Genomic DNA, 21,233 nt, shown 5'->3' with positions numbered 1-21,233 from the left:
TTTAGAGTGTTTTATTAAAGCAAGAACATTTTTTGGTACGTTTAAGAGATTGTTATGTTAACTACCCCATTATTTAAGTGTCTTTGAATGAAATACAGTTAATTTGAAAACTGCTCAATTTGCAAGAGGTTTAAAAGTATACTTGTTACTAGTATACCAAAGGCAGCAAATCTTTTATCTGATCAAATGTTCACCCTAATCAAACTGCTGATCTACTTGGGCCTTTCCCACACAATCATCTCTGAGGTTTACAGAGTGTGGTCTGAAAAGGAAAATAACCAGTGAGCTGCAGTTCTAAGTGCCAGAGTCAGAGAAGACTGTCCAGACTGCCTCCAGCTGATCTGAAAGCAACCGTAACTCAACCACTTGTTACAACCAAGGCATGCAGAAGAGCATCTCTGAATGCTGGAACTGCAAAGCAGATGGGCTACAGCAGCAGGAGACCACACTGGGTGCTAGTCCTTTCAGCTAACAATAGAAAATTGAGGCTATAATTGGTATAGTCTTACCAAAATTTGCCATCTAATGATTGTGGCAGCAATCTAATAGAGCACCTTTGGGATGTGGGGGCAAACAGAAAATTTGCATCATGAATCTAAAACAACTATAGGATGCTAACATGGACCAAAATACCTGGGGACTACTCTGAAGGTAAAAGGGGTCCAACCTAATAAATTGGCGAGTGTATATAACCTTGGAATCTGACAACTCTGGAACATAAAAAAAGCTCCTGTATCAACAAATATTTCCATATCCAGGGAACAAACTGATGCTGAAGTCATGCACCCTCCTCTCATACCCATTTAAGCCCATTAAAGAGAAGTCTGATTAAAGCAGTCTACATTTGGACCAACCTGACAATCCACTAAGAAGTACATTTTCATTGTTTACATGCCTTTCCTTTAAATGCAACCCAGCGACCTTTTACTTTCCAGAGCTGCTAGAGTACAGCAGCAGCAGTCCAATCAATGAGAACTAACAAGCTCACAAGTCAACTGTTTACATTTATTGATCTGAAGTCTTTGCCTTCTTTTCGAACAGAAACATGAATATGAGTTGAGCAAAGTTAAATGCTGATTCACTGAAAAAAATTAAGACAGTCTTCCTCCAGAGTGTCAAGTTGCTTAAATTGGAGCTGTGCTGTTAGTGGCTGTGCACATGGCCGTGTCCCTAACTTACACCCGGCTTTGGCTTGGTCTCACGCTTGCTGTCCAGCAGAATGCGCCTGAATGTGAGGTTAATGCGAGGCAGGAGGATCTTCTTGCGGACAGGGAGGCTGTGGTACCAGAAGGTGTTGGTCGGCGGGTTCATGAGGAGCAGGCTTCCGTGAGCGAGCTCCAGCTTCACAGGTTCAATTTGTCGGCGGCTCTGCTTTCCTCGCGAGTCTCTGTGTTTGAAGAAGAAGTCCCGCGCTGCTCCCAGAGAGACCGACGCGATGGGACAGCCGGGGTCCAGCTCCTTCTCGTCGTCACGGTGCTCGCCCATGTGATCTTGCCCATCTTTGTACCTGATGGAGAAAAGTGTGTTGATCAGTAAAACCTCCAAATCTCAAAACTGTGACATTTACAGCTTGCATCAGTCATTTCTCACCTGTTGACCAAGACAAAGTTGAATGTCTGTCCTGTCGTTTTAGTGACAGTGTCTCCAATGTATTCCAAAGTTGGAGTCCATGGGCAGGCTATACGCCTCACCCCAGAATAAGTGTACGTTAGGCCTGCGTCTCCATACGTGGCCTGCTTTCTCGGTATGTTGTACACCTTTCCATACACCTGGACCTTTGACTCTTCACCTGGAACAAGCGCAACAGTTAAAATGCACTGCAACTTCTGCTCATAACTTTAAAGAAAACAGGGTTGATGTACCTGTTGCATACACCACCTCCTCCTCCAGCTGTGTAAAAAGGCAGTCTGCCTCCTCTTTAGAGAAAAGCAGTGCATAATCACAGTCTAGTCCCTCTGCTTCTATTTTTTGCCAGGGAACAGGATTGGAGAACTCTGCAAAGGCTGCATCCTCATCATCTTCAGAGTCTTCCTCCTTTATTTTCTCGTCTCTTTCCTGTTTAATCTTTTTTCTCGGACTTCCTGCTGGAGTGTCACTGGTGCAGCGACGTTTGTTCCGATCCTGAATCACAAACTTTTCCATTGGTGGATTTTTAATACCTGAGTGATGGAAAGAGGAAACATTAGCATTCCTCAAAGATGTTGGTCCATATTAACACGACAGCATCACACAGTTGCTGCAGTCTGGTGCACATCCATGATATGAATCTCCTGTTCCAACACATTCCAAACGTGCTCTACTAGATTCAAATCTGATGACTGTAGAGACCATTTGAGTACAGTGAACTCATTGGCATGTTCAAGAAACCAGTTTGAGATTATCTTAGTTTTGTGGCATGGTGTGTTATCCTGCTTGAACCAGGCATCAGAAGATAGATTCACTGTTGGGACAGACATGGTCAGCAAAGCTGTGGGGTTTAAACAATGCTCAGTTAGTAGTAAGTGTGCCTGTGAGTGTACTAAGAAAATATCCTCCACAGCATTACACCACCTGCAGCCTGGACCTTTGATACAAAGCAGGACTGATCATTGCTTTCATGCTCTTTACTCCATATTCTGACCCTACCATCTGAATGTTGCAGCAGAAATCCAGACTTATCAGACCAGGCAGCGTTTTTCTAATGTTCTAATGATCTTTATCCAATTTTGGTGGCCACTGCATCCTCGCTTGCTGTAGCCCTTTTGCGTCAAGCTTCAGCTGTTGTGAGCAAGTGTTTATTTGACTTCCTGTAGCCTTCCTATGAGCTGGAAGTAGTCTGGTCATTGTCTTCTGACATCAACAAGGCATTCTCGTCCACTGAGCTTCTGCTCACTGGATATTTTTCTTTTCTTCAGACCATCCTCTGTAAACACTAAAGATGGGTGTGTGGTCAAATCCCAGCAAACCAGCAGTTTCTGAAATACTCAGAACAGCCTGTCTGTCACCAAAAACCATGCCACGTTCACCTTTCCCCCACTATGGTGCTCAGTTTGGACTTCAACAGGTCTTCCTCGCTATGTCTGCATTTCTAAATGCACTAAAATTCTATTATGTGACGCAACTGGCCGACCTGCATTATGGGCAGTTGACCCGGTATACCTAACAAAGTGGCCGGTGAGTGCATGTTTAGTTTACCGGAAAGAAGAACAGCAGAAAATATGCTCAGTTATTTTGCATGAAAAATGACTCAAAACTGATTTAAATATGAGGCTTTCTGGTCATCATTACGTGGACGTTTTGTTTCGTTCAACAAACACCTTAAATAACAACAACAAAAAAATCCCTAAAAACGTCAGACAGACACTTTTTTTATTCATGTAAATAGACGCTTATCCTTATGCTAGGTGCTGCACGCTTACTTTTAACAACATAAAACGCCAAACAGTAGTGTGTCTTGAACACCCCTCAGCTCATTAACATATCTCTGTGCCGTCACTGTTTAGGCGCCAAATGTGTTATTCCCACTTGGGGAGATTTGGGTTTCGGAGCAGCAGACTGCTGTTTTATTCTCATTCCGGGTATTTTTTTTTAACTCTCTTGGTTTACAGCAGGTTACCACCGCAGTGTTTTAGACAAAATGATTGGACAGAAGACTATTAACTCATTTTTTTCGCCAGTTTCGAAGAAGAGGACTTCTACGGAGTTAATTGAATCCGAGGAGGATGCAAACGAGCCGGTGAGTGTCATTTCTTTTTTTAAAACAGTTTAAATTTTAAGAGTTAAATATGTACCTTATAAGTTTTATATTAGCTTGTTGGCATGTATTTAAAAAACTTACAGTGGAGTCATGAGCGTTTCAGACACTGGGAGATTTGTAGTTTCCCGCGACGCGTTCGCGTACTCCAAGCTGCGTTCAAAGCCACCGCTGTGTTGTTGGTGTTCAGCGTGACACTCGCAGCGCGACTATGATTCCACCGCTCTGTCGACACTTTCTGAAGCCGTTTAGACCCCCGGCTGTCCGCTTCTCACCAGTTCTATGTGTTTCTCAATACATTAAAATTATCCAGAAAAAGCAGAAGGGCTGTGGGGTGGAGACGGAGCAGAGCAGCCCACGCCCTGCCCCTCTGTCCCCGGAGCAGCTGGACAAGATCGCCCGCAACAAGAAAGCGGCGCTGGAGAGACTGTCTTCCGTTCAAACACCACCAGGGTTCGGGGAGAGCTGGAGGAAGGCGCTGTCGGCTGAGTTTGGAAAGCCGTACTTCAAACAAGTGAGAAGAGGAGGAGACGGGATACTGCACACTGTGTCTCTGTTGTTTTGAACAGTTATAGTGACTTCACATCTCTCCCACAGCTGACGAGTTTTGTTTGTGAAGAGAGGAAACGCCACACAGTTTACCCACCTGCTGAACATGTATTTACCTGGACACAGATGTGTGACATCCGAGATGTAAGTGTGTAAACTGACAATCGATGCCATGTACAGATTGAGCTTCAGTGACACTGGTTGTTAGACGTAGACATAGACTTTGTTTCATCCAACAGTGGGGAAATTCACTTGTTACAGTTTTTTTTTTTTTTTTTTTGGTGCTGTTATTATATTTGTAGATGTACATAAAGCGCAGTGGGAGTGATAATGATACACATGTATTTTTAGACGGTATTTATTCTGTGTGTATACTGTACAGTGCGACTGTTGTCGGGATGAAGGAACAGTCTGCTGCTCGAGAAGCTGCTCAGGGCCTCCACAGTCTTATGCACGGGGTGTGAGGTGTTGTCCATAATCGACATTAGTTTGGCTAACGTCCTCGTCTCACCCACTTCCTCTATGGGGTTTAGGGGACTATGCAGGACCGAGCCAACCCTCTCTGCGCTGCCATCTCCCCAGCAGACAACTGCATAAAAAAAAATTTCCTGTGTGATGTATTATCTGAGGTGTCCTTTACTCTGTCACAGTCGCCTAACCCAAACGTGTGTCTACAATTCCAGGTAAAAGTGGTGATCCTTGGCCAGGATCCATATCACGGTCCTAACCAAGCTCATGGATTGTGCTTCAGTGTGAAGAGACCAGTGCCTCCTCCCCCCAGGTTTGAAGCCCTTCACTACCTCTGATGGGGGAAAAACACATATAAATGGCTTTCTTCATGCAATTTCTTCTTTCTTCTTCTGTGAATGAATAACTTTCATACCTGCTTGTTCCCTGTGTTGGAAATTTGTGAGTTAATTGAAATCAGTGCTGTTGAGTCAGGTCCTTTTCATTTCCAGCTTGGAGAACATGTTCAAAGAGCTGAGCTCTGACATCAAAGGCTTCCAGCACCCGGGACATGGAGATCTGACTGGATGGGCCCAACAAGGTACTTGAAAAAAAACAAAACAAAAAAACCCATTTTGTTAAATGTTTAATCATAGTTCCACAATAAGAGAGCTGCAACAAACCTGCTCTCCTCCTCCTTTTTTTTTTGACCTTGCTCACCAGGAGTGCTGTTGCTCAACGCTGTGCTGACTGTCCGAGCGCACCAGGCCAACTCCCACAAAGACCGAGGCTGGGAGGCATTCACTGACGTTGTGGTGCAGTGGCTCAGCAAAAACCTGGAGGGCCTCATCTTCATGCTGTGGGGATCATATGCTCAGAAGAAAGGAGCTGCTATAGACAGGGTCAGTTGTTTTTAATTCAGGCTCATTCAGCTTAAGCTTTATAATGTGTTTTCATACTAAGTTTTCTCTCTGTGTGTTTATAGAAACGTCACCACGTCTTGCAGGCTGTTCATCCGTCTCCCCTGTCTGCTCATCGGGGGTTTTTTGGGTGCAGACACTTCTCAAAGGCCAACGAGCTGCTACAAAAATCTGGAAAGTCTCCCATTGACTGGAAAGCACTTTGAATTCTAGTTTTCTAGCATGTGTTCAACTACAGACCAAAACACCCATAAGCTTTCCTGCAACCTGTTTTTGCATCTTCTTAGTATTGGCAGCTTTTTCTGTATAGTTTTTTTGAAAGCCTTTTGGCTAAAGCTTACTGTTGAACTGCATATCTTTGTATGCACATAACAGTTTCCATGTTGTAAATATGTTTTGTACACTATTGCTCTTTTTAGGTTAAACAATAAAGTTCCTTTTTTGTTCTTACTTTTTTACATAAATGTTGGGTTAATTAAAGTGATTCCAAAAGGCAGATATAGTGTTTTAATGCCAGGCATGTTGACTACCTCTGACGTCTGTAACACTGAGTTCTGTTAGGGTCTGCTGTTGAATAAGGGTAGTTTTTTTTCTCTCACAGTAATTTAAAGTAGTTCATAGTTTTGTAAACTATTAACTTGAAAAATAATCTGAGGGACCAACTAAAACTATTTTCTCCTAAATGGGGTGTAAGTAGAAGTATAAAGTAGCATACATCAACTATAAATCAACATTGTGCTTTCATACTTAGATGGATACATTTTTGGGTTTAACCTAGGCTAAAAAAACAAACTGCTTTTAAACTTTAACATAAAGTAGTCAGAGTCATTGTAATGTTCTTGTTACAGGTTAGCTGTGTCTAATATAACCAAAAATTATATGAGATAAATGTTTATAATATCTGTTGTACATTTATAGGTCTACTCCGATCTATAAATCTGTAAGGCACATGTGAAGGTTGTAGACTGGAAAACTGAGATATGCTGTGGAAACTGAATACTTTTTTAAGAAGAAACATTTTTTAAATTTCTTGATTCATGCTCAATCACCTTGCTGTGAGGGGCCCATGCTAACTAGTGCTGACCAAAAGAGGTCACATTGCAGATTAATTTAATAATTTTCTTTCTAATAATAATAATCATAGGAAGAAGAAAGTATATAGTTTCCCTTGCTGTGTATTTATTCACCACTCTGCATTTAATAATCAGTTATTAATAATCTCGGGGCCCAACCAGTCACGGCTAATGTCCGTCCCTCTATGAGCCTGGTTATGCTGAAGGTTTCTTTCTGTTAAAAGGTAGTTTTTCTTTCTTTCTTTTATTTTATGTTCTTCAAGTTTATGGAACATTTATGCAGCATACACCAAAAAAAATACAGACCTTAACTAATTTAATTACATGTACATTTCCCATCTATCATACACGCAATTTAAAATATTAAATCTGGTCGAATGAAATGTACTTGATTGATATATATTTAGTTTATACCAAGGGTGATTAATTATTTACTAAATAAACATTTTATTTTACGTATTTCAACTGCATTTTACTCAAAATTATTGCTTAATGGTGGATGGTGAAATTAAGGTGAATTTTTTTTTCTTTTCTTTCTTTTTCATGCTCGTTTCCGAACTGTTTCGGATGTAGACGTCAGTGCATGGCGCCACCAGTGACGCAATGACGTCGACAGGAAGAGAGGCGGTAGTGGTAGTAATATTCACACAGGTAGAAAACTGAGAATGCCCGTGCAGAGCCGCTCCGTGCGGGACTCCTCCGTACATTTCAGGTTACTCCAGCAGTACCTGGTCCTCCTGAAGAAATACCCCATCCTGACTAAATCTGTAACCAGGTCAGTACACGTCGCGTTTCTGCACTTTGACAGTGTTGCAAGTTAGAAGCTCCCATTTACTGACAGCCAAACCACTGTACTGTAGTCAGGTTTCTTGGGACGTTTATTACACTGTAACTAAGAAAAGTGTTTTTATCAGTATTTTGTTTCCTGCTCGTCTTCAGGTTCTTTAAGACTTTGTTTGCATTGAACGCACACTCATTTTGTCACAGCACTGCTTTTAGCCAATCAGCATCTGTCCTGAAAACCTCCCCCACTAAGTCTTTTGCAAGTGGACTATTGATACTTATTGACAGTTGTGTGTGTGTGTGTGTGTGTGTGTCCTTTGTATTTTCAGTGGCATCCTCTCTGCTTTAGGAAACCTTCTGTCTCAGTTTGTGGAGGCGAGAAAAAAAGCCCAGAAAGGAGCTCCTGTCAGTAATATCGATGCAGCTGGAGCTGCACGCTACGCCATTTATGGGTGAGATCCAGTAAAGAAAGCAGACTGAGCACTGACTTGTTTTAAGGCTGCAGGTCTGTGATTGTGATGTTGTTCCAGTTAGACTCTGATAAAACTAATCGAACACTGTCCAATGTTATTGGTGTCTGTGATAACACAGTTATGTGATAACATTTAGATGTTCTTCTGCTATTCATATTTGCCCTTGTTGTGTGTTTCAGGTTGCTTATTACAGGACCCGTGAGCCACTTGTTTTACCAGCTGATGGAAGTATGGATTCCCACCACTGATCGGTTTTGTGTAGTCAAACGTCTGCTGCTGGACCGGCTTATTTTTGCCCCGGGCTTTCTGCTCCTTTTCTACTTTGTAATGAACATCCTGGAGGTGGGTCATCTCAGACACCATTGCTTTCAAATTAGCTCAGTATAGAGGGACACCTGCTCTCTAATGCAAAAAAAAGTCATGTCAAAACTGAGGCAGCAGAGGCCCTCACCTCATTTAATTATTTCTTAATTTATCAAAACAGCTCACACAACTTAGGAGTCCAGTTTTGCTTTTTCATTGCACTGGAATGGTGTTTAAGCGTAGTTGTTGTGGTTCAATGAACAACAATTTTTTGTTGTTCATTATACACACCATTGCCAGTATCTTAACAAGCTTTAATGCCATACATATGTCCTAACATTGGACTGGCACTATGATGTACACTCATTGGCCAATTTATTAGGGACACCTTGCTACTATTGAGCTGGATCTACTTTTGTCTTCAGAACTGTCTTGATTTTTTTTTAATGGCACAGAAGGTGCCGGAGACATTCCTCAGAGATTTTTGTCTGTAGTGACATGATGGCATCGCACAGATTCTGCAGATTTGTTGGTTGCATGTCTCCAATTCCACTGCATCCCATAGGTGCTCAATTCGATTGAGATCTGCTGATTGTGGAGGCCATTTGAGTACAGTGAACTCATTTTCATGCTCATCTGACACCAAGAACCTGGCAAAGTACCCGATTCAACCTGGACATTTACCATAGTATTAATTATCATGTCCACGATATAAAGATTTTATATATAAGCATGTAATATGACTGTAACCACTGTCCCTTAGGCTAAAGGATGGACTGATTTTGAAAAGAAGATGAGAAGAAGTTATTGGACCGCTTTGAAGATGAACTGGAAAGTTTGGACCCCTTTCCAGTTCATAAACATCAACTTTGTCCCTGTTCAGGTACACATTTCACTTCATTTCATCAGAGAATGAGTTATTTTCTGTCGCCACATGTAATTAATTTCTTCGCGCCTTCTGTTTCTGTGTACATTTCTGGTTTCAGTTCCGAGTGCTGTTTGCCAACATGATCGCCTTATTTTGGTATGCCTACCTTGCATCTGTGAGAAAATGATGCTACCAAGACGTCTCTAGAGAAAACACATCTTCAGGAAACAGTTTTGGCATATTTGTAAATGCCTTAAAACTGAGATCACACAACAGACTGTTACGTTTACTGCCATAAATCTGTGCCTAATCTGGTCACTAATTTTCACATACACAAGCGCTTGTGATTAAATTTAAAGTGGACTGAAACCATTACCACATGTTGCTGTAACATTTTAAATACTTGACTTGAAATTTATATCTTAACAGTGTAAGATCTAATAAACTATTACTTTATATGACTCATAAACATTGAGAATGACAGCCCCACCTTCCTGAGCTGACACAGGCAGAGGAAATGTGAATGAGACGTAGGCTCCTGTTGTTAACTTTATGCTTTGTAATAAGTACAGTTAACATGTATTTGTCATGACAGAATCACCAACGTGTTGATTTGTATGAGTTACTTATCTGTTGTGCCAAAAGAAAACACAGATTTGCAAACTGGTTAATGAACCCATATTGTACGGTCTATGGGAATGTTCTTGTTTTTCCAAAATAAAAGCACTAATAAATATGATAAATGAGTTAAGTCAAGTTTATAATATTAAATAACATACATGGGTTTTCTGAACCATTTTAAAGTGTCCTCAGCCTCCTCTCAGGTGCAAAGTCATGTAGATGGTGCTGTGGTTTCTGACGTTGTAGTCCTCCAGTTTGCCACCCTGCATCTCCCCGCCTTGGTGAATGAGCCTCTGCTGGCTCGCTGGCACCCCCTCTCTTTTCTCGACTCTGTTCTTGAAGTTGCTCACAGTCTCGCCGGGTTGGATGTCGTAGGTGCTCATCTGTCCCTTTTCATTTCTGAGGAACACCTGGATGGGAGCAGGTGGAGGAGGCTCGGTGACCAGCAGGGACACCTGGGAGCCGTGCTGTAAGCCGTAGTAGCTGATGGGTTTGGAGTCGTCGTTGGGATGACCGTTCAGAAAATCCAGTTTCTGCGTCTGAGGGTCGACTTCCAATTTCTCCTGGATTTTTATTTTCAGAGAGCCAACTGTGTCCTCTGGGTTCACGGTCAGAGTGTGGGACTCACCCAGCATGTTAATAGTTATATCCATGTTGGTTGTAGTCTGAAAGAATTCAAAATAGTCCATTAGAAAACACACACACTGGGGAAAAATGACTTTTCAGTTCTTTATCAGCTTCCTACCTTGTGATGACGTTTTCACTTCAAGTCTTCAAACGTGGAAACGTAAATGATGCTCGAGCAGCAGCTAAGTTGAAGGGCTCAGCCTTTATATACACTCTGCCTCAGCTGATCCACACCGTCACACTCACCTAAGGTTCGTTTTCCCTCTCTGCCATAACAACTTTCAGTTTCTATTGTCTAAGCATGACTTGGCTCTAATGCTGTAATTAAAAAGCCTTTCCTTCACAAAATCTAGACTTAAGAAAAATGCCTGGCCTGTGGAGTCAGTCTAAGTGCGGGACATTGTCTCAAAAAGTGGGACAAGGAATAGAAATGCTGTACAAACCCACATAAAGAGGGGCATCTGGTCACCTGGGTAGGCCTATAATAGATGTATTGGGGGTCAAAACCACTGAAGGATTTTAAAAATAATTCTGTGCTGAACTGGGAAACAAAGAAGTGACTTCAGTAATCAAAGAAGTGACTTCAGTAATGGCAACAATAGTTATTCATTTGTGTTTTAAAGGTAATACTGTTGGTTATGTGTGCGGGCACACACATCACACTGTGGACTCTGTGGAGAACAAATTGCGTTAGATATCACGAAATACGTTTAAAATTCGTTGGCATGCCAAGCAAAGAGCCCTTTAAAGTGAAATGCTGTTTATTTGCCATCTGACGATATCATGTGGAGTTGCGTCCTGCCACCTGTAGGGGCGCTGTTTTGGAAACCCCCATATGCGTCATATGCTCGTCAAATGATCGTTTGGAGGTTGATCAAAACAACCCCTTGATACCTGACCAAACAGGTTTATCCACTAAGTGGGGGATGAACAGCTGGGAAACAGCTGCTGACAGGATTACCAGGCAGAAATCAGTCTAATTTTAGTTGACTGTACTTTTTTAGACATGATTTACAGGGAAACAAAACAGAAAGGGTAGAACAGAGATGGGTGCACTGTGATAAGGGATTGTCATGGTGACCAACAATGCGGTGACGAAATGATCCTCGGTAGAAATGAGGGTCTCAAAGTGAAAAAAACCCTTACCATTACATCACCACCACTCTCAACCCTTCACACTAGACGGGTTGGAGCCATGCTTTCATATTTATGCCAATCCTGACTTTACCGGCTGAATATCACAGCAGACATCGAGATTCAGACCAGTTGTCCAATAAAAACTCCAGTGTTGCTGAGCCTGTGTGAACTATGATCAGGTTCCTGTTCTCAGCTGACAGGACTGACACCTCCTGCACCTCGGCTGCATACCACCTAACAGCAACAAACGTAGATCACCTTTCTTCCCCATTCTGATGTTCGGTTTCAACTTCAGCAGGCGTTACTGGCCCTACCTACATATTTAAATGCACCTATATGCAGCTTGTGATCGGAAGTTCAGATATTTTTGTTTATAAGCAGCTGAACAGATGCACCTAGTAAATTGGATGGTCAGTCTTTATCTTCCTGTTTCTCTCTCTGTTGCCTGTCAACAATAAAAAATAAAAGACTAAAGCAACTACAAAAAAATGCTGCTATAACATTTTAAATATGGAATTATATATATTTCAAATCTGACGAAATCGCGTGGAGTTGCGTCCTGCCACCTGTAGGGGCGCTGTTTTGGAAACCCCCATATGCGTCATATGCTCGTCAAATGATCGTTTGGAGGTTGATCAAAACAACCCCTTGATACCTGACCAAACAGGTTTATCCACTAAGTCTGAGGGTCGACTGCCAGTTTCTCGTAGATTTTTATTTTCAGAGATTCAACTGTGTCCTGTGGGTTCACCCTCAGGTTAAGGAACTCACCCACCATAGTGATAGTTATATTCATTTTGACTGTCTGAAAGAATTAAAAAATAGTTCTTTAAATTACACCCGAAAAAAAGAGTTTTCTGTTATTTCTCGCAGGCTCGCCCAGCTTCCTACCTTGCGATGGCTTATCGAGGCAAAACAAACGTCGGAAATCTTTAGGTAAACAATGATGCTCACACAACAGCTGATCAGCGCCCGCCCACTCACTTAAGATTCGTTTTTGAACTCTGATGTAATAACTTTCGGTTTCTAGTGTCCAAACATCACGCAGTGCTATGGTGCTTTTGGTATTTTGATCAGAGACTATCCTTCTTTATAAACAAAACAAAACAAAACACGTGTTTACGAGCAACCTACAAAGGGCGTGTTAGGTTAAGAAATATGGAAATCCCGATTATTTTTTCAGATCTCCCTTTTGGTAACTCGGAATCAAATAAAGTATGATTCTGTTTAATTTTGAACACAAAGATATGCAAACTATTTATGAACATTTCCTTTTCGCTTTATTCTACTGGATGTGTTGCGGATCATTTCAATACTGGAGAAAACTTCTGACTGTATATGTGCACTGAGACACACACACACACACACACACACACACACACACACACACACACACACACACACACACACACACACACTGTGAAAATAAAACTGATTTGAGTCTACTTTTGATACAGACAGTTGTAACTGACCTCGGGTCAGCGGGAAGCTTGTTCCAATGACCACAGTAATGTCAGCACCCTCAGGACTCTTAATGGTGAATTCCCTTTCAGTAATGTGTATGTAAGGACTGGCTGCTGCATTCTGAACATGCTGAAGTCTTCCTACTCAGGATTTGGATAGTCTTGCCAATTCATTGGATTAAATTCTTTTATAAATGCAAATGTTAACTAGCTACTGCTAACAATACTCCAGTGTCAAACCACACTTCTGCAGCAGTGTAATATAAAGAGCCTTAGATATTAGCAATTTATTGCTGATGTAGCTCCTTTGAATTAAGGAGATTGGCATCAGCCACAATGTTTCATTTTCACTTATTAATTTATTGTTTCACAATGTTTGCTGCCAGTGATATATGCAGGAACAGACATCACATATATGATATAGTAGAGTCTGTGGGGGACTAAATTATGTAAAATTCCTACATTGTATTGATGTCACACCAGAAATGTTCTTTTTAAGATCTGAATTACATGGAAACACAACAGAATGGTCAGAACAGAAGATTGGTACTGTGGTCATAAAGGGATGGACATGGACAGCAACAGTAATTAGTTAATCTGTGGTGACTAAATGATGCAGTAATAAGGGTCTCAAAGTGTGCTAAGAAAATATCTCCCACTAAACTAGCAGTAACAGCTTGAACTGTTCATACAAGGAAACACTGATCCATGTTGTTATATCATTAACACCAAATTCTGACTCTGCTATCTGAATGTTGCAGCAGAAATAGAGACTCAGCCTTCCATTGTCTAATTTTAGTGAACATGTGTGAATTATAGCCTCAGTGTCCTGTTTTTCACAGACATGATTGATACCCGGTGTGGTCTTCTGCTGCTGTAGTCCTTCTGGCTCGATGAGCTGTGTGTTCATAGTTCTTCTGCATTAGATATTTGAGTTAATGAACAGCTGAACAGTAGCCCAGTGAGTGTTTGTATCTCTCTCTCACTCACTTAAATCACTTTTCTTCCACATTCTAATGCTCACTTTGAACTTCGGGAAGCCACCTTGACCAGATCTACAAGGTTTAAATGTAGATATTCAGTTCAATTCCATCTAATTGCTGCCGTGTGCTTAGCTGGTTCGTTATGAGCAATAATGCGCAGTCGAGTGGTGTACCTAATAATGTGGCCACTGAATATATTTCTCTTTTTCACACTCTGTAGCCTACCAGTGACTAAACACCAAATACTCTAAAATATTCAGCTTATGGTGATTTTTCAGAAAGTAAGAAGAGAATAGTTTTGCTCACATTTTTTGAAATCCTCCAAGATAAATCTTCAGGAAACATCTCGTATATAAATGTATCTAACTGTAAAAAAGCCAGATAACTGAGATAATACAACAGACTTATGTTTATTGTAAATCTGCTTAATCTGATCAATGATTTTCACATACAGAAACTATTGTGATTAACACTTAAACAGTGGACTGGAACCATTACATCCTGCTGTTGTAACACTTGGAATACTCGACTTGGAAATTAAATATTAGATATTTTCTCTCTCTCTCTCTCTCTATGGCCTACCGATTACTAAATATCAAATGTCCAAATACTCTAAAATATTCAGTTTACGGAAATATTTTAGTATGTAACTTCTTGTTAAATTAAATTTTAAGACAAATCTTCAGGAAACAGCTTAATCTGACTACTATTGTGATTAACACTTCAACAGTGGACTGGAAACATTACATCCTGCTGTTGTAACACTTGGAATACTCGACTTGGAAATTTATATGAGTGAGAGTCTCTTATAAACACTGAAACTGTGATTTTAGAACTACTTTTAATGGGACCCGTTTGTCTTGTGATCTATACGACATACGGCCCCCCCTCCCCCCTTCCCCAGCTGACACAGACACAGGAAATGTTAAGACACATAAACTTCCGTTAGAAACTTTATTGTTTGTATTTAGTGCAGTTAACATGAATTTGTCATGACAGAATCCATAACACAGTGGTTTGTGTGACTTAAACACAAACTTTAACACAGAATGGTTAATGAACACAGACGGTGCAATCTGGAGGAATGTTTTTTTTTCTTCAAAATAAAAGCACTAATAAATTAAAAAAATATATACAAGATTGGTCGATATCATTAAAATTAAATAACATGCATGGGCTTCCTGGTGTATGAATCATGTTAAATTGTCCTCAGCCTCCTCTCAGACGTAAAGTCAACTCGATGGTGCTGTGGTTTCTGACGTTGTAGTCCTCCAGTTTGCCACCCTGCATCTCCCGGCCTTGGTGAATGAGCCTCTGCTGGCTCGCTGGCACCCCCTCTCTTTTCTCGACTCTGTTCTTGAAGTTGCTCACAGTCTCGTCGAGCCTGATGTCGTAGGTGCTCGTTTGTCCCTTTTCATTTCTGAGGAACACCTGGGTCGGAGGAGGCTCGGTGACCAGCAGGGACACCTGGGAGCCGTGCTGTAAGCCGTAGTAGCTGATGGGTTTGGAGTCGTCGTTGAGAGTGGTCTTCTGGCCGTTTATGAAAACCAGCCTCTGCCTCTGGGGGTCGACTCCCAGCATGCTCTGGATTTTTATTTTCAGAGAGCCAACCGTGTCCTGTGGGTTCACCCTCACGGTGTGGGACCCACCCACCATAGTGATAGTTATATCCATGTTGGCTAGTCTGAAAGAATACAAAAATAGTTCCTTATAATACAAACGCTCAGGAAATAAAAGACTTTTCAGTTATTTCTCACAGGCTTGCTCAGTTTCCTACCTTGCGATGGCTTATTGAGGCAAAACAAACTTCTCCGGAAACTTGAAGTCTTCAGTCGTGCTCAGGTAAACAATGATGCTCACACAACAGCTGAGCGGAAAGCTTCAGCTCAGCTCTTTATATACTCTCCCGCTCAGCTGATCAGCGCCCGCCCACTCACTTAAGATTCGTTTTCCATCTCTGCTGTTACAACTTTCGGTTTCTAGTCTCCAAACATCACGCTGCAGTGCTATGGTGCTTGGGGTGGTTTGATCAGAGACTATCCTTCCTTAAAAGCAAAACAAAACACAATTCGACCAACTTACAAATTAAGCCACGTGCAGCGGTCGTGCGTCAAAGGGCGTGTTCGGTTAAGAAATATGGAAATGTCGATTTTTGAGATCTCTCAGATTGAAATAAATTATGAATTTATTTCATTTTGAACACAAAGATATGCATTTTTTAAATTAACATTTCCTTTTTGCTGTATACCACTGGATTGCTAACTATCAGCAGATTACTATATCACTGGCAGATTACTAAAAATGAAAAAAACTTCTGTCTGTATAGATGCACCGAGGCAGCAATGTTCAAGCAACAGAACTTGACCGAGAATCAGCACATTTGTAAGATTTCTTCATTGTTACTGGAATTTATGAGAGCTATCGCTATGTTCAATGAAACTTAGCACAGAGAACTGTTCTTAGTTAATGCGGTGCATCGAATTTTTCCATAATTAAATGTTAATGGTAATTTTATTTATATGGCAAATGTCACAGCAATAAAGTCAATGTGCTTAACATAAAAGATATCATAGACATCATAGGCATCCTATGATGCCGTGGACACACACACACACACACACACACACACACACACACACACACACACACACACACACTGTGAAAATAACACTGATCTGAGTCTGCTTTTGAATACGCACACAGTTGTAACTGACCTCAGGTCAGCGGGAAGCTTGTTCCAATGACGACAGTAATGTCAGCACCCTCAGCACTCTTCATGGTGAATTCACTTCCAGTCATTCTGTGCTGAAATGGAAGTTATAGTGATGTCAGTACTGGGTAATGTGTATGTAAGGACTGGCTGCTGCATTCTGAACATACTGAAGTCTTCCTACTCAGGATTTGGATAGTCTTGCCAATTTAATGTATTAAATTCTTTTATAAATGCAAATGTTAATACTGCTAACAATACTCCAGTGTTAAACCACACTTCTGCAGCAGTGTAATATAAAGAGCCTTGGATATTAGTAAATATATCCTTTGAATTAAGGAGACGGGCATCAGCCACAATATTTAATTTTGAGTTATTAATTTATTGTTTCAAAAATTTTTGCTTTCAGTGATAAATGCAGGAACACACGTCAGATCACATATATGATATAGTAGAGTCTGTGAGGGACTAAAATGTGTAAAATTCCTATAGTGTATTGAATTTTGCAGCAGAAATAGCGACTCAGTCTTATATTGTCTAATTTTAGTGAACGTGTGAACTATAGCCTCAGTGTCCTGTTTTTTACTGACAGGCTTGGACCCGGTGTGGTCTTCTGCTGCTGTAGTCCTTCTGGTTCGATGAGCTGTGTGTTCATAGTTCTTCTGCATACCTTGGTTATAAAGATGGGTTGTTTGAGTCACTGTTTCCTTCTTATCAGCTCAAAGCATGTTGATCATGTTTAAATGTAGTGACCTGCTGCTATGTGACTGGCTGTTTAGATATTTGAGTTAATGAACAGCTGAATAGGAGCCCATTGAGTGTTTGTATCTCTCTTGATCTTTCAATGTGTAGTCTATCACTGACTAAATGATTTTTCAGAAAGGACAGCAAGGAAATGTGTCAATTTTAAATGTTTATATCAGAGAATATTTTTCCGTGTTTTTCCTTAAATGGTTTAAGTTCTGTTTGCTGACTCTCTTCCATTAGACCATAGGTGTCAAACTCTGGCCCGTGGGCCAAATTTAGCCCGCAGCCTAATTACATTTGGCCCGCGAAGCCATACCAAATTACTATTAGAGCTGGCCTACTGGTATTATACAGCTAATATATATATTGTTTGGTATTAAGCTTTGCTTGTTCCATATTCCGTTTTTCAGCAAAACGTAAATGAGTCCATAAGAAAAGATTCATTCTTATATCTGGAGGAATAAATATATTTCAGTAAATATTAACGTTAGCCCACGACTTTTTTTCAGTTTTGAATTTTGGCCCACTGTGTATTTGAGTTTGACACCCCTGCATTAGACCCTGACTTAGTCTTCCAAAATCTAAGCTCTAAGTTTGTGAAATTAGTATTGTTATTATAATATTTTGTATTTAACAGGATGAACACTAGTTTAATGTCCAATAAACTTGCATAGCCAGAGACTACAGAGACTGCAGCGTGTTGTGCGCTCTGCTGAGAAGGTGATTGGCTGCAGACTCCCATCTCTGCAGGACCTGTACACCTCCAGGACACTGGGGCGTGCAGGTCGGATCACAGCTGACCCTTCTCACCCTGGACACAGTCTGTTTGACCTGCTCCCCTCAGGCAGGAGGCTCTGGTCCATTCGCACCAGAACCTCTCGCCATAAGAACAGTTTCTTCCCCTCTGCTGTTGGACTCATGAACAATAACCATATGACTGTTCCCAGCACTAACACATGACCCTACACTGTGTTCACTGCATCATTCCATGTTTGGCACTGATCACCACCTGCACTCATGTATATATCTATCTACTTAGCACTTTTAATTCTTATTTTTATGTCTATTTAAGCGTTATATGACAGTATGTTTGCACTAAGTACCGCAGCAATTTCCTAATGTTGTAAACCTGCTCAACATTTGGCAATAAAACCCTTTCTGATTCTGATTCAGAAAAGCCTATATGGCACCAACAAACATACCATGTTTAAAATCACTTTTCTTCCACATTCTGATGCTCACTTTGAACTTCAGCAGGTCGCTTTGACCAGATCTACAAGTTTTAAATGTAGATATGCAGTTTAATTCAATCTAATTGCTGCCGTGTGTTTGGTTCATTAGTTACTAGCAATAATACACCGTTGAGCTGTGTACCTAATAATGTGGCTACTGAATATATTTCTCTTTTTCACACTCTGTAGCCTACCAGTGATTAAACACCAAATACTCTAACATATTCAGTTTATGGTGATTTTTCAGAAAGTAAGAAGAGAATAGTTTTGCTCACATTTTTTGAAATCCTCCAAGTTTGTAAAATTAAATATGAAGGTAAATCTTCAGGAAACATCTCGTATATAAATGTATCTAACTGTAATAAAAGCCAGATAACTGAGATAATACAAGAGACTGTTATGTTTATTGTAAATCTGCTTAATCTGATCAATGATTTTCACATACAGAAACTATTGTGATTAACACTTCAACAGTGGACTGGAACCATTACATCCTGCTGTTGTAACACTTGGAATACTCGACTTGGAAATTTATATGACTGAGAGTCTCTTATAAACACTGAAACTGTGATTTTAGAACTACTTTTAATGGGACCCGTTTGTCTTGTGATCTATACGACATACGGCCCCCCCTCCCCCGGAGCTGACACAGACACAGGAAATGTTAAGACACATAAACTTCCGTTAGAAACTTTATTGTTTGTATTTAGTGCAGTTAACATGAATTTGTCATGACAGAATCCATAACACAGTGGTTTGTGTGACTTAAACACAAACTTTAACACAGAATGGTTAATGAACACAGACGGTGCAATCTGGAGGAATGTTTTTTTTTCTTCAAAATAAAAGCACTAATAAATTAAAAAAAAAATATACAAGATTGGTCGATATCATTAAAATTAAATAACATGCATGGGCTTCCTGGTGTATGAATCATGTTAAATTGTCCTCAGCCTCCTCTCAGACGTAAAGTCAACTCGATGGTGCTGTGGTTTCTGACGTTGTAGTCCTCCAGTTTGCCACCCTGCATCTCCCGGCCTTGGTGAATGAGCCTCTGCTGGCTCGCTGGCACCCCCTCTCTTTTCTCGACTCTGTTCTTGAAGTTGCTCACAGTCTCGTCGAGCCTGATGTCGTAGGTGCTCGTTTGTCCCTTTTCATCATTTCTGAGGAACACCTGGGTCGGAGGAGGCTCGGTGACCAGCAGGGACACCTGGGAGCCGTGCTGTAAGCCGTAGTAGCTGATGGGTTTGGAGTCGTCGTTGAGAGGGGTCTTCTGGCCGTTTATGAAAACCAGCCTCTGCCTCTGGGGGTCGACTCCCAGCATGCTCTGGATTTTTATTTTCAGAGAGCCAACCGTGTCCTGTGGGTTCACCCTCACGGTGTGGGACCCACCCACCATAGTGATAGTTATATCCATGTTGGCTAGTCTGAAAGAATACAAAAATAGTTCCTTATAATACAAACGCTCAGGAAATAAAAGACTTTTCAGTTATTTCTCACAGGCTTGCTCAGTTTCCTACCTTGCGATGGCTTATTGAGGCAAAACAAACTTCTCCGGAAACTTGAAGTCTTCAGTCGTGCTCAGGTAAACAATGATGCTCACACAACAGCTGAGCGGAAAGCTTCAGCTCAGCTCTTTATATACTCTCCCGCTCAGCTGATCAGCGTCCGCCCACTCACTTAAGATTCGTTTTCCATCTCTGCTGTTACAACTTTCGGTTTCTAGTCTCCAAACATCACGCTGCAGTGCTATGGTGCTTGGGGTGGTTTGATCAGAGACTATCCTTCCTTAAAAACAAAACAAAACACAATTCGACCAACTTACAAATTAAGCCACGTGCAGCGGTCGTGCGTCAAAGGGCGTGTTCGGTTAAGAAATATGGAAATGTCGATTTTTGAGATCTCTCAGATTGAAATAAATTATGAATTTATTTCATTTTGAACACAAAGATATGCATTTTTTAAATTAACATTTCCTTTTTGCTGTATACCACTGGATTGCTAACTATCAGCAGATTACTATATCACTGGCAGATTACTAAAAATGAAAAAAACTTCTGTCTGTATAGGTGCACCGAGGCAGCAATGTTCAAGCAACAGAACTTGACCGAGAATCAGCACATTTGTAAGATTTCTTCATTGTTACTGGAGTTTATGAGAGCTATCGCTATGTTCAATGAAACTTAGCACAGAGAACTGTTCTTAGTTAATGCGGTGCATCGAATTTTTCCATAATTAAATGTTAATGGTAATTTTATTTATATGGCAAATGTCACAGCAATAAAGTCAATGTGCTTAACATAAAAGATATCATAGACATCATAGGCATCCTATGATGCCGTGGACACACACACACACACACACACACACACACACACACACACACACACACACACACACACACACACACACACACACACACTGTGAAAATAACACTGATCTGAGTCTGCTTTTGAATACGCACACAGTTGTAACTGACCTCAGGTCAGCGGGAAGCTTGTTCCAATGACGACAGTAATGTCAGCACCCTCAGCACTCTTCATGGTGAATTCACTTCCAGTCAT

The 21,233-nt window shown here is 40.9% G+C and overlaps 6 protein-coding genes across 7 annotated transcripts; 2 read left to right on the top strand and 4 right to left on the bottom strand.

Moving 5' to 3' along the window:
* Nucleotides 1-991: 991 nt before the first annotated feature.
* Nucleotides 992-4,283, bottom strand: alkbh2 (alkB homolog 2, alpha-ketoglutarate dependent dioxygenase). Its single transcript, XM_086314293.1, has 4 exons — nt 3,818-4,283; nt 1,863-2,159; nt 1,591-1,789; nt 992-1,507 (listed from the first exon to the last, which is right to left on the bottom strand). The coding sequence occupies exons 2-4, from the start codon at nt 2,140-2,142 to the stop codon at nt 1,171-1,173; spliced, it is 816 nt and encodes a 271-aa protein (XP_086170419.1). The 5' UTR covers nt 2,143-2,159; nt 3,818-4,283; the 3' UTR covers nt 992-1,170.
* Nucleotides 3,465-6,099, top strand: unga (uracil DNA glycosylase a). 2 transcript variants are annotated; one of them, XM_086314292.1, is made up of 7 exons: nt 3,465-3,715; nt 4,047-4,247; nt 4,331-4,426; nt 4,966-5,063; nt 5,242-5,330; nt 5,453-5,631; nt 5,715-6,099. In XM_086314292.1, the coding sequence occupies exons 1-7, from the start codon at nt 3,617-3,619 to the stop codon at nt 5,853-5,855; spliced, it is 903 nt and encodes a 300-aa protein (XP_086170418.1). In that variant the 5' UTR covers nt 3,465-3,616; the 3' UTR covers nt 5,856-6,099. The 2 variants fall into 2 exon arrangements, with proteins under 2 accessions (XP_086170418.1, XP_086170417.1); XM_086314291.1 differs by lacking the exon at nt 3,465-3,715 and having other exon boundaries at nt 3,916-4,247.
* Nucleotides 6,100-7,328: 1,229 nt separating this feature from the next.
* On the top strand, nt 7,329-9,910 carry pxmp2 (peroxisomal membrane protein 2). Its single transcript, XM_086314277.1, has 5 exons — nt 7,329-7,497; nt 7,835-7,957; nt 8,158-8,320; nt 9,045-9,164; nt 9,268-9,910. Exons 1-5 carry the CDS (start codon nt 7,388-7,390, stop codon nt 9,334-9,336), a joined length of 585 nt encoding a protein of 194 aa, XP_086170403.1. The 5' UTR covers nt 7,329-7,387; the 3' UTR covers nt 9,337-9,910.
* Nucleotides 9,681-10,921, bottom strand: LOC147317394 (polyubiquitin-like). Its single transcript, XM_086314278.1, has one exon. It carries the CDS (start codon nt 10,457-10,459, stop codon nt 9,959-9,961), a length of 501 nt encoding a protein of 166 aa, XP_086170404.1. The 5' UTR covers nt 10,460-10,921; the 3' UTR covers nt 9,681-9,958.
* Nucleotides 10,922-14,900: 3,979 nt separating this feature from the next.
* LOC147317393 (polyubiquitin-like) lies at nt 14,901-15,879 on the bottom strand. Its single transcript, XM_086312906.1, has 2 exons — nt 15,758-15,879; nt 14,901-15,664 (listed from the first exon to the last, which is right to left on the bottom strand). The coding sequence occupies exon 2, from the start codon at nt 15,652-15,654 to the stop codon at nt 15,190-15,192; it is 465 nt and encodes a 154-aa protein (XP_086169032.1). The 5' UTR covers nt 15,655-15,664; nt 15,758-15,879; the 3' UTR covers nt 14,901-15,189.
* A 3,450-nt stretch (nt 15,880-19,329) lies between these two features.
* On the bottom strand, nt 19,330-20,331 carry LOC147317392 (polyubiquitin-like). The gene is made up of 2 exons (XM_086312905.1): nt 20,190-20,331; nt 19,330-20,096 (listed from the first exon to the last, which is right to left on the bottom strand). The coding sequence occupies exon 2, from the start codon at nt 20,084-20,086 to the stop codon at nt 19,619-19,621; it is 468 nt and encodes a 155-aa protein (XP_086169031.1). The 5' UTR covers nt 20,087-20,096; nt 20,190-20,331; the 3' UTR covers nt 19,330-19,618.
* Between the last annotated feature and the right edge of the window lie 902 nt (nt 20,332-21,233).

This window comes from Aulonocara sp. 'chitande type north' Nkhata Bay, linkage group LG12, assembly GCF_057382095.1.
Source record: "Aulonocara sp. 'chitande type north' Nkhata Bay isolate Kocher_YH1m ecotype deep benthic linkage group LG12, A_spYH_male_GT1.1, whole genome shotgun sequence".
Lineage (NCBI taxonomy): Eukaryota > Metazoa > Chordata > Actinopteri > Cichliformes > Cichlidae > Aulonocara > Aulonocara sp. 'chitande type north' Nkhata Bay.
The sequence above is the reverse complement of the archived record's forward strand: the minus strand, read 5'-3'. Positions and strand labels throughout refer to the sequence as shown.

What these genes read in the sequence shown, in the direction of transcription:
- alkbh2 (XM_086314293.1), bottom strand. Translation starts at nt 2,142, where the DNA reads ATGGAAAAGTTTGTGATTCAGGATCGGAACAAACGTCGCTGCACCAGT. An exon ending in GGAGGTGGTGTATGCAACAG is followed by an intron (nt 1,790 to 1,862) that starts GTACATCAACCC and finishes CGCTTGTTCCAG; the next exon opens with GTGAAGAGTCAAAGGTCCAG. An exon ending in AACTTTGTCTTGGTCAACAG is followed by an intron (nt 1,508 to 1,590) that starts GTGAGAAATGAC and finishes TTTCTCCATCAG; the next exon opens with GTACAAAGATGGGCAAGATC.
- unga (XM_086314291.1), top strand. Translation starts at nt 3,945, where the DNA reads ATGATTCCACCGCTCTGTCGACACTTTCTGAAGCCGTTTAGACCCCCG. An exon ending in GAAAGCCGTACTTCAAACAA is followed by an intron (nt 4,248 to 4,330) that starts GTGAGAAGAGGA and finishes TCTCTCCCACAG; the next exon opens with CTGACGAGTTTTGTTTGTGA. An exon ending in CCAGTGCCTCCTCCCCCCAG is followed by an intron (nt 5,064 to 5,241) that starts GTTTGAAGCCCT and finishes TTTCATTTCCAG; the next exon opens with CTTGGAGAACATGTTCAAAG.
- pxmp2 (XM_086314277.1), top strand. Translation starts at nt 7,388, where the DNA reads ATGCCCGTGCAGAGCCGCTCCGTGCGGGACTCCTCCGTACATTTCAGG. An exon ending in GCACGCTACGCCATTTATGG is followed by an intron (nt 7,958 to 8,157) that starts GTGAGATCCAGT and finishes TGTGTGTTTCAG; the next exon opens with GTTGCTTATTACAGGACCCG. An exon ending in TCAACTTTGTCCCTGTTCAG is followed by an intron (nt 9,165 to 9,267) that starts GTACACATTTCA and finishes TTCTGGTTTCAG; the next exon opens with TTCCGAGTGCTGTTTGCCAA.
- LOC147317394 (XM_086314278.1), bottom strand. Translation starts at nt 10,459, where the DNA reads ATGGACTATTTTGAATTCTTTCAGACTACAACCAACATGGATATAACT.
- LOC147317393 (XM_086312906.1), bottom strand. Translation starts at nt 15,654, where the DNA reads ATGGATATAACTATCACTATGGTGGGTGGGTCCCACACCGTGAGGGTG.
- LOC147317392 (XM_086312905.1), bottom strand. Translation starts at nt 20,086, where the DNA reads ATGGATATAACTATCACTATGGTGGGTGGGTCCCACACCGTGAGGGTG.